At 39.1% G+C, this 12,131-nt stretch overlaps 1 protein-coding gene across 7 annotated transcripts in view; it reads right to left on the reverse strand.

The window, feature by feature from the left end:
- EHBP1 (EH domain binding protein 1) overlaps positions 1 to 12,131 on the reverse strand; it is a 227,345-nt gene that overhangs the window by 102,384 nt on the left and 112,830 nt on the right. For all 7 annotated transcript variants that reach the window (XM_074817315.1, XM_074817312.1, XM_074817311.1 and 4 more), the window contains one exon: positions 10,877 to 11,063. In XM_074817315.1, coding sequence (XP_074673416.1) covers positions 10,877 to 11,063 — 187 coding nt within the window. The remainder of the gene's footprint in view (positions 1 to 10,876; positions 11,064 to 12,131) is intronic.

The following is a 12,131-nucleotide window of genomic DNA, read 5'->3' on the forward strand; positions in this document are numbered from 1 at the left end:
AGGCAATGCGGAGCCCAGCTCACACTCCCTGCTCTCCCTCTGGAGATCCCCCACGGTCACTCTCCCCATCTCTGTCTCTTCTGGGACTTCAAATATTTAATTCACCTCCTAATGTAGGAAGCTACAGCTCAGAAAAAGTAGCGTGAGTATTCCCACCATCCAGAGGCCATCTGTCCTTTGACCTCAGCAGCCTTGAAGCAATTCCTGAATCAGGATGTAAGTCTTATTTGACCAATCTTGCACTTGTCGGTAAGACAGATTGTTGGGCACTTCATTCAAGGAAATTGAAAGGTTTATATAAATAATCACATATATTTACATGGGAAACATTGAACAAATTCTAGCATTAGTGTCATTTTTGAATAAAATATGAATGAAGTATTTTTTGTTACGGTTTGCCTACATGCAATGGTGCTGCCATTTTAATGGTACATAGCAACAATATTCCCCTTTACTTCATCACACAATACATTCTATGCCTCTTGGCTTTTCCAGTTTCCACCAGAAATGGATTTTCTTCTCATAGAACGGTGCACGGTTTTAGACTTCCAAGATGAAATAAAGCATACAAAAATACTGCCATTACAAATCTAAAGAGCATACTTTTCCACAAGAAGTGAAGTAATATTTTAAGGTGACAAATCTGAGTCCTGTAATTTGTAAACATAAGTTAAATATAAAAATACAAAAAGTGAGGCTTTGAGTGTCATAACACTGGTTAAATTAACCAAACCTTATTTGCACAGGCATTTTGCAGAAGTGCTAACTGGTGCAACCCAGAACTGCTGCAGGCACTGACAATGTTTCATTTCATTTCAGCAGGATTTCACTGCACCAATAACACAGAAATACCTTAAAGAGCAGTTATGAAAATGGCAGAAGGAGCCAAATATTTATCACCCTGCAAATTATGTATATTAATTTGCAATGAAAAAGATTTTTCTAGGACAGCCCTGGAGACCTGTTATCTGCATCCCCACTACTAACGAGGATCTTAAAGAAGAAGCAGTCAAACACTTAAGTAGCAGCACTTAAAGTTGTCAAATCAAGTGTTCAGAAGTTGGGATATTACAAAATTATGGTTACCTATTCAATGTTAATTAGTACCCTTTGTATACTTGCATTATACAATCTTTAAGTGTACTTCTTCCCCTAGAGTTCTCCCTCATGGAAAGCACTCAGCAAACCACTGGATGGGGCTACCCAGTATTCTTATTTTTCTGAACTATTACTTGTTTGTCCCCATGCCTCATCTGCTGCACACTCCCTGGACCTTGAACTGAATACGGTATCTTTAATCTCATCAAAGGGCTTTTCTACAGTGTTCATCTTCATGGTATTTTAATCTAGAAGACTAAACATTTAATCTTCCAGATATCCTTGTGAGGTAGTAGTCCATTTAACCAAAGAAAAAGCGAGGTCCACAAAAAACCCAACTCAAAATTATTGGAAGCTGTTGCTTTTGAGTCCTCAGTCTGAGCCACCTAAGACCTGACCTTCCTGAGAGCTGCTTGTTTTATGATACTTCATGTGTCACAAAACAGTATTCTCTCAGCTGCATGGCTCTTGAGTCAAGCCAATAGCTCTGCTAATTTATCATGGTTGTATCAAGCTGGGAACTTAAAAAAACCCACCACAGTCTAAAATCTGATTCAAAAGATTAGCTTAGCACCACATAATGAACTCATGACAGAGGAAACGATAATATTCACTGCTCCTGGACAGCATTTGGTTGCTTAATTTTCAGAGAAAGCAGCGTCGTTCCGCTGGCCCTTGTCTCAAACAGCACACAACCTGGACTAGTTTCCTGCATAACAATACATATGGTGCCATTCACGTGATGAGCTCTGCAGAAACACCTGCATGTGATGATGTGTTTCCATCTAGATAACACTCTGGCTTCTTGCTGGGCATGCCTGCAAATGGGATAAGGTGAGAAGTGAAAGGCTGAGGTTGGAAGGAACTCAAGCTCTGCCTCCAAACCTGTGCATAACTCCCGCTACAGGAACACGTGGGTAAATCGACTTACCTGGTTTTAAACCTCAAATTCTGAAGGAAGCATCTCTCTTAGAGGTAATGTGACTATAGAACAGCATCTAAATCTTTTTGACAGCAGTTCAACTGTCTTGTTACTAGAAAATGGGCACAAAATACTACAGTCAGAAGGGCAGAAAGCAGCAGATAGAACAAAGAAGGGCTTGGTTTCATCTATACTCTTGATGTCTAAAAATTTACTCCTGTTGGCACCAATCATGGGAATAATATGAAGACCACAGACACCACCCTCCACCAATTTACATTCACAGAGCCACCTGCAAGGAGGGCATCAAGCAAGGCTGCAAAGAAACAAAACCCAGTACCTTATTAACACTGACAACTGCTGCAGTAAAACCACACAGGCAAAACAAGCAATGTCCAACTAAGAAAGAATTTATCACTTTGGTAGCCTAAAGAGAGCACTGGTAAGTCTCAAATACATCCATACAGCATCTGGCATACTCCTTTGGATCCTAATGGATAGTAAGAAGTTGTCCCTTCTGCTGGTGTCTCTTGTGACTGCTCATGGATAGGTTATCGCATGTTATACATCACTTCTTGTACCAGTTTTCACAAAATCTCTAATTAAATAGGTAGAGCACAAGCAGGGGATCTCCATTTTGCTGAACAACTGTCCATTAACGCTCCTACTCTATATCCATGTCTCCTACTCATGGCAGTCATGCCTGCATGTTGAAGGGAGAAAGAACTTTTGCAACACCTTCCCATTTTTTTCGTGTTCAGTCATGGGTCTATTCTTTAGGTCACACACACAAGAGTCTGTAAATATTCAGGGACAATTAATCTCACCAACTTTAAATGCCTATCAATTAGTCAGCCAAGTCTAACTTACCTAAGCTCTTTTACAGCCAAGGGAGAGAACCAAACAGCTCTAGGAATAACATATCTGAGGCAGCTGAGTGACTCAATCTCAGAAGGGGATCCATTTTATTAAGGGCCAGTCCTGGGAACTCTTACTCACATAAGCAGTCAATAAAACTGCTTACCGCTCCTGCGTATTACTGATACACTAAATTTTCTCCACAATATGCACTAGGGTTTGTTCTATTGTTTGTCCTGGTTTTGGTGCCACAGAGGGATGCAGTCATCTCCAATCATCACGGTTCCAAGACAAAAAGCAGATCGAAAAAACTGAAAGCCCATTTTCCCCAGAAAGATGCAATTTGTACTTTTGTAAAAGTAACTTCTTAAAAGCCCATGCTTGCAGCTGAGTTTCAAATCCTCAGGCTGTACAATTTTAAGATTCCCTGACTTCAACAGTATTTTTTTTCTTTTTATAAATATGGCCTACAGGTAAGATGTTAAATAACTTTATTTTAAAAATTACTAGCATATATGCACATATGTGTGTGCATGTATATAAATGCTTTTCCCCTTTACAGAGAAATTAGTGAACATTCTGGTCGCCAATGAAACAATATAAGAAACAGTACCTAGAAGCTGCAATAATTAGCTATCTGATAATTTGCAATGATATACTGCATCCCTACGTCCATCTGCATAAACAATGACCTCTTCATTACAAATCATTTGACTTTCACAAAACCAGTAAAAACAGAATAAAAGGTTTTAATTTCCCTAAACTGAGAGAGTAACTACATTCAGTAGGTAGAAACTTAGGTGATTAAAGGTATTTTTCAAAAAAATGATTCTGCTACAAATATGAACAGAGGGAAATTCAAACCATAAAAGACATTTGAACATGACATAGTGGTAGAAGACTAAACTAAGGTTGCATTTGCAACAGACTGCTTCCTGGCAGTACTATCCTAAGTACTACTGGGTCATTAGAACCCACAGCTGCTGTGAACCACAAATACCCCAAACCAGCACACGGCCGAGACACTAAGGATACGTTTCCCAGCTGAGTGATGACTGTGCTGCAACAGAAAGGGCCTGTCCTGCTCTGTTCTCATGTCAGTGTTGTGTTCCTGGTACTCACGTAACTCACAGTCAGTACTGGCGCTGGCACGGAGTGGGGCAGGGAAGGGGGGGAACATGAGAAGTCAGGCTAGGGACTGAACGCAACACAGTAAACCCAAACCCCGAAGCATGCATTAGCTGAGGACAAGAGGAAGATACTCTTTAGCCCTCACCTTCAGCAAAATGGAAAAATACTACACTTGCATTTGGAAGAGAAGAGTTCACTCCTTACTCTAACACATATTCTAATGAGGTTGTTTTATGTCCAACCATAGGTTAATAGTAAGGAACACAGAAAAAGCACATAGCTAATCAAGTTGACAAACACCATTTAAAACTCATGCAAACAGTAATAAGTATTGCATTAAAAAGGGAGCCTCTTATTATTTAACACTAGAAAATCTGCAAGTTTAATGAATTGTCTGTGCTTCAATATGATTATCTCACTATCTCTCTGTTCACATTATGTGTGTGGCTTGTCTTTCTTCCTATTAAAAGATAAAATGTCTTAGGGCTGTATGCAAAGGCAGATTTTCTCAGAGTGCCTTTTTTTTCAGAAGTTCATAACAGTAGTTACCTTAAAATTCTGTCCACTACTTCCCAAGTCTTCCTTGGGCTTGATGAACTATCTGTCTGCATAGGAAGTGACAAAGATCCCATGCAAATGAGCTGCACAATTCCTTTGCAGCTGATGTGAAGATGGAAAGGAGCAAAATCATTAAAGAAGATGTTCCAGAGAGCCATGAAGTCCTTATGTGAATGGACAATTGAGATACTTTTGATACCAAGAGACAATTAGTGATTGTCATCTACCGTTTGGAGTTTAATGTAATTTCTCCACTTGGCTGCATTACTGCATCTGTGTTTTAAGATGAGCTCTTCCTACTGTTCAGTACATAAGGTGGATAATGCTGAGGTAAATATAAATGCAAAAAGTGAGCAACTGGAGACTACAGGATGTCCGAGATCTTGGAGATTTGCATCTAGTAGTATACTGAATGTTACTTTCCTCCCCTTCCACTAAATTCACCTGGGTGTTCTGCGCTTTATCTCTGTCTAAGCATTTATTCTGCCTTAGAATCAATGAGAAGAAAAAAAAAAAAAAAAAAAGAAGAAACTACAGTTTCTTGTTGTTCCCTTGAAAAGTATCTGAGAACTTTTCTTCTTTCATAAGCAGGTAATTTGTACCTTCTTTGCAGTCTGAAGAATAAAGTGCCTATCAGGCAGAAATCTTTCTGAACAGCCTGAACAGAAGCATTGCAGATACACAATGGATTACAAAGGATACTGGACGGAGATGGGTTACTACATGTCATGCAGAAAAAGGATTCTGTATTTCTTATCACGTTTCCTATAAATATGTTTCATTAGAGCTTACACCAGCTAGCTTGCCTGGCACGAGAAAGCAGACTATCACTAGGCATACAAAACAATTAATTTTGGTTTTAAAAAGAGAGAGAGCATGCTTAAACAATGAAGATGACAATCAGAAATGTTATTATTGGCTTTGGACTATTACATGAATGTGTATTCTCCTTTTCTGCCAACACAAGGCCATCAGAAGCTCTTGTCTACAAGCACCGAAACTAATGCCTATGTTTCATGATTATCAGCAACGCGATGACTTTCATAAAGGTGAGAATGGCGTATACATTAATATGACAGACTTAAGCTTATTTATCATCCTGTGCTGGTGCTATATACTTTCATCAGTTGCTAGGTGTAACTCAAAACCATCCAAGGACAAGTTCTTCAAAAAGCATCCTGTGGTCTGACATCAATTCCATATCTGTTCACATAATCATGTATTGCCAGAGAAACACCTATCACCAAGACTGGAGTGCAGGAGTTTCATTTACTGATATATTCTGGGTAGTCCAGTAGGCAGCTGTGAGATGGAGATCTGTGAGCTACCAAATCCCAGGCTGACAACTAGTCAGCTGCAGTAGCCATTCTGTAAAGCGTGTCTAATAAACACAGGTTTCCAGACCCTGAAAACTGGAGAAAGGATGTGAGACCAAGCTGGATTTACCAAATATAACACACCTCTTGACTTTCAGTAGGTTAATGGTAACTGCGGTATCCAGAAACCCAATGGATTCATGAGCCATCAACATAAGCTTTGGCTGCAATCTGGCAACAAACTGAAACTACCCCGTAACAGGAAAAGCCTTTCTCAGAATGGCTTCCTGAAGGGATGGGCATATGCTATCCTTCCAAGGAGTGAATCAGCAATCCCAATCCAGTGCAGGACCTATTTTCTTTTAACACTTAAAAATAACTCTACGGTTGAGGGTGATTATCTGTTTCCTCCTGTTCCCTAGTAAATAATTATTCACCTCCCACATAAATGCAGTAGCATTCCTGCCCCCTCATTCTCACAAAGGCAAAAAAATCCATGATTGTACAGAGACACATGACTTCAAGCTTCTCTACTACAGGACACAGTTGCTGACTCTGGAACTGATACCTGGATGTGATTTCCAATAAACTCAACATAATGCTGGGAAGGTAAGAGATACTGAGACTGGATGAGATTTCAGCCAGCTGAAGTTGGTATGTACATTTTTTTTTAATCAGCTAAAGCAATGATGGGTGCTGATATGCACGCTATGCCCTGGTCTGATACCACTTTTTGAGCCTGAATTTTGTTCAATTTTTTTTCCACAAAGTCAATAACAAGTGGAAGAAATTTAAAATCTCCATCACTTCTGTGAAAGGCAGAACCTGGTTATCCAAACCATGTCAAGAACAGTAACACATGTATGATGGTAACAAGGTTTCAGTTGGGCTTGACAGCAGTGTAGCAGGTTGATGACTGAAGAGCTTAATTACAGCTTTGCAGTTTGTTGGACTCACCACAGTCTTGAAGCCATCTGAGACGATTAACTGTGGGATAATTCCAGGCTTTCAGACTTTGCATTTTTAAGCTCTCTCTGATGACTCAGATTAGTTTAGAGAAGACATGGAAGGAAGACAGGAGAGAATTAAGGTACTCCTTTAGGAAGTGCAAGTGGGTAATAATATTTGGAAACAAAACTTCCTCCCAACCCAGATATGGCAAATACTGAGCTAATACTATGAGACCAAGAGCTGGCTGGACCTGTATGGAGAGATAGACCCTGCCTTATCTCTGACAGTTAACTGCCCCTTCCTCACCAACAGAGATAACATGGGGATTTCCAAGTGATCAAGGGGCCTGCTCAAAGGAAAGATATTAAAGAGGCTTGGAAAGGGCTTGCTACTCCAGCTAACTGATTGCTCAGGGAAGCAGTGCAAGGAAAACATTTGAAAAAGATCAGCTGACTATTGGAGATGTTCAGAGGCTGTCTGAACATGGTCCTGGGCAACTGGCTCTAAGTGGCCTTGCTTGAGCAGGGGGCTTGGACCAGAAGGCCTCCAGAGGTCCCTTAATGCCTATTTATTAGTCCCATGTTCTGTCTTCACTGATCGTTGAGTTCTTGAACAAGTTCCACCCTGGAGTACTGCCTTTATCCTGGGGATGCCAGGCATGATGATGATACCACCAGGTCAGAAGACGCTTTCTGGAATTTTCTGCCTAGTTTTACATGAAACCTTTACACAGAATTATCTCATACAGCATACATCTCTGAACAAAGGAACTAGGAGGAGTTTGATTTTTGTGGTGTCAGGAGTAATAGAGGTGATAAACTGCGAATATAATTCCAGGAAAATCAAGAAATAGTCTTCATCTGTTAAAAGACAGTACAACTCCCTTAAAAGAAAGCCTTTTGCAAATCGCATAGATGCATTAGCTTAAGTCTTCTCAAATGAGACATGTCCAAGACTCCTGACTGCTAAAAAATATACTGTTTTATTCTCCTCTTTCATTACCACAGACACTGCTGTTATAAATTAAGAAGACATACGCACACACTAGAAAAATCATGTGTGGGAAGTCAGATATCCCTCAGGTGAGAAACACCTTCCACCACTATTTGGGTAATGGTAAAATGTTGGACTCGGGCTATGATGTTTCAACAGCAAACACAATTGCCAATAATACCCACGATGCCAATGCTGGAAGGCTCATTGCAGCTGAACATCGAATGAAGCAATTCTGGTGTCCAGCCATACCCTATGCCCTAGGGATTTGATTTTGGGGTGTATGCTTAGGAAAATATCAACCTTTCTTGCCCTGCTTTTAAATTGGTATTTAAAGTCCTGGGAACTTCACTACTGTTTTCAACATCTATGTAGTTTGGGTTTTTTTAACAGAGTAATAAAATTTCAAGTATTTGGAACCTGTACCTTGAGTAGGAATCTGTCATGTTTCAAATAATGTTTCAGGAGCAATTTCTACCTAATAAACTTGCTGATATATAGATGCTAATAACAGCATCATCAACAGCAAATGTGATGAACACTATTAGCACATGAAGGAAAAATGAGCTCTAAACACTCTGTCAATGATTTGCAGAAGTATTTTTGGAGTCTTTTTCCTTAAACTCTAAAGTTCTAATATTAATGCTGTGTTTGTGTAGTCTAAGGATTAGCATTTCTGCTCCACAACCATTTCCTATGAAGACAACAACCAAGACACGGAACTAAACATGTCAGGACACTTAGGTTCTGGTCAGAGTTGTAGCAGAGACTTGCTGTGCACAGCAAACTTGGGACAAAACACTGAATTAGATACGTTATTTAACCTCCTTTTACCTAAGTTCACCTCCGTGGGACTATTCCCCCTACATAAGGGTGTGTGCTAAGTTCATGTTTGTATAGTGCCTATACCTTTTGATGGGAGTTTTTTCATAGTTGCTAAACATTGTCACTATTATTGAGTAATAAACAAACAAGTTATTTGTGCCAACAGCCCAAGTCCAGCCTGGGCACTATTTTGTACTGTGGTGTGAGGAAATTGTTTAATTTTCTTTTCTTTCAAATGCCAGTACTTTTCTGAATTTCAAAAAACAACCCAAGCAAAGTGCTTCTGATCTAGCGTTATTAGATCATCTTAGAGCAAAACAATTCAAGCACAGAAAAAAGACTGTGCTTACAGAAAGCTTCCTGAATTGCAAGGGACCATACAATATTTTAACACAACCGATCAGTGAAACTTTCCACTCTACATGTAATATAACAAACCAGGACTCTGCATTTGCTTTGGAGCCTTCCATAATGGTCTTGTATCCTCCAAAATCCTGTAAAAAATTTAAAGCCTTCTGTACCAGAAAAGGTCGGCATAGAGCTCTATTTTCCCCCACGGCCATAATGAATACCAAAACCTCAGTACTTGGACCTTTGCTGGTTTCAGCTGTGCCTCAGCATCAGTGGCAGTGAGGTGAGCTGCAATCAGGCAGGCACCAAAATATTCAAAAAGAAACACCCTGAATAAGAGCAGGAACTACCTGACTGCATTCATAGCAGCACAGTCCTCTGAGTTCAATCCTCTATTTTTTCTTAATCAATTCCAGCTTTCAGACAACCTAAAACTTAAGTTATTTCAGCACAACAAAGACACGAAATAAAGCAGAGACATTATTTCCTTGGACGCAGACCTGTAAAAAAGCCTCTCAAACAATGAGCAAAGAGGGCACAACCTCCATCAAGCAACCTGATAAAATCTCCTCCACAGATGTCTCTTCTCTGCCTGGTAGTACCAGAATGCTTTACTTTGGACACTTTGCTTTGACCCGAGGGCCAGACCAGAAGTCAAATAATGTGCAATATTTTTCATACAGAAACTCCAGTGAACACGATCAAACCCCATGTCAGAGCATTATAAAACTGCTATGCTTTGATTTTCATATTTCCCTGGTAGTGGTTTCGCATATTAAGAGTGAATTGTGCTTGTGGCCTTACTATGCTGTTTTGTTTTGCTGTGAGCAGACACAGATTAGATTTCTGGTCTCTTACTCTTTACCCTGACTGAGTGATAAAATGACAGCAAGATCAGAGCCTGAGTGGACAAGGACATGTCAGCAATCTGGCTGAGCGATTAAGCAATGAAATGATAGCTATGACAAGTAGTTTCATTCAATTCTTAATTTAAAGTACAGCAGCTCCAATACAAGGCAAAACAGATGATAATATTCATAAATTGGACAAGATATGCTGGAAGGGAAGACTTCTGTCTTCATCTTCCTACCCTTCAAAACAAGCATTCAGCATGTATTAAATTCATTTTTAAGAAGGGCCCATTAACATGTACTATTAAATGCTTATTTTGTTTAAAAAAGCCCAAGTGGTGCTAACGGCTGAAACACTGGAGTTGACATTTACAACAGCTAATTTCTGTTGATGTGAGCCTACAATACCTACGCCTCACACTGCTCTCTGCAACAGAAGTTAACTCATATTTTCCCTCGACAAACACGGATGTTTGTGCATATGTAAGTATGCGTAGTCTGGATGTGCCTAATAAACAGTTAATCTGATTTAAACTAGGCTGTATTTTTTAAAAAATTACTTCAACATACCTATGGAATTGGACACACATAAATCCCAATACAAATAAACAGTAGCCAGTACTAAGCGCTTAAAACCCAGATTTATGACAGAAATGTGGAGACAGACTCTTCAACAGGGCAAGGCTTAGCGGCATTACAATAGATCAAGACAAAGTATTGTTCGACATGATTTTCTTCCTTCTCGATGGCATATCCAGCTGTCCTGTAACATTTGTTACTAGAAGACTCTTTTCTTTGAAACTGCAGTTGCTGTTACTGTTGTCATTAAATCCTTAAAGAAAAAATACAAGCTCCTACTGCTGCTCTCTCCCTATGAACCAGCAAATGAATAGAGATGAGCCAACACCTTATTAAGTATAAGCAAAGCTTTTAAGATGGCCTGCAGAAATAAATAGGATGTCTACAATACACATAAAGGTACTGCTAATAACAAAGATGAAATTTTGGTATGAAAAACCTACCTTAGGAGAAGAAGAAAGCTCCCTCGATGCAGGAATAGCTGACATGTTCTCACTCATGCCTGTCTCTGTCTTTGGCAAGAGGTTTGGTGGTTCAGGAGCCTTTCTTTTCATCTTCTTTTCTGGTTCTTGCAGTGGAGCAACTTTAATTAAAGCAGACCTTGATTTTGGTTCATAAAACGGATTTGATCTAATTAAAAGAAGGGAAACATATTTCTTTGCTATCTCCTTGGAATTAAAACTGAAAGTAAGATCTGTTTAGAGAAACCAGTGACTAAAATGCTTTTATTATCCCATGTAAGAATATGTTTTGCCTTTACATATTTTTAGATACTACTTTTTCATATGATTGAAAAGTGAGTTACAACAGTTAAAACTGCATTAGGTGAGAATTTCCATAAATTTTATAGAGTTCTGTAAATAACAGAAGTTTTACCAATTGCGTAAAGCTAATTCTTCAGTTATACTTAGCTATGTATCAAAGAGTGATCTGATCTACAGACAAGCTGTATACCAACAAATCTGAGTGAAGTTGCTGGCTGTTTAATATTCTAATGAACAGAATTAAGAATGCTTCTTCAGAACAGAGTTAAGAATCAGGCCACTTTTACATGCATGCTTCAATCCACTTTAGAGGCCTCACTCTTGGCTGTCCAAGCCTGAAAATTTTGGCCTCCGTAGGTACACAATCCACATCAAGTGTATTTTCAATGCTGCAGCACAGAGGCACCCACACCATTTCAAGAACACTCTTTGGATAAGAGAATAGTGTAAGAAAACCACAGCTGACTTGTGTATACCTCTCTACAGATACCAGTAGCCACCATCTGTCTATTTTGAAAGTGCTTTTTATAACTAAACCTCGTTTAAGTAACACACTAAACATCTTCCACCAAGTGGATGCAGTCCGAAGAATTATTCTACTTAACACTGGCATTCATGTTCCAACTCCACATTTGTTCCACTCTAAGTAAATATTTCCACAGCATTTCCAAATTTTATCTCTTAGTTTGATACACCAAATGCCATCATTTGATGTATTCTTGAATGATATTTACTACTCAGAAGAGCCAGCTATTTTGTATCCTGCTAAAGATACTTTATGGAAACCTTCTTTGCACTAAATTATTTCATTTATAATCTTCACTTTTCATAGTTTGCAGTCCAAAAATTGGAGGGTTAATTATGAAATGGATATGAATTAATTCCTTTCCAGTCCATACTTCCCCTGCAAGATATATTTATCATATATCTCAAA

Source organism: Strix aluco, chromosome 3 (genome assembly GCF_031877795.1).
Source record: "Strix aluco isolate bStrAlu1 chromosome 3, bStrAlu1.hap1, whole genome shotgun sequence".
NCBI lineage: Eukaryota > Metazoa > Chordata > Aves > Strigiformes > Strigidae > Strix > Strix aluco.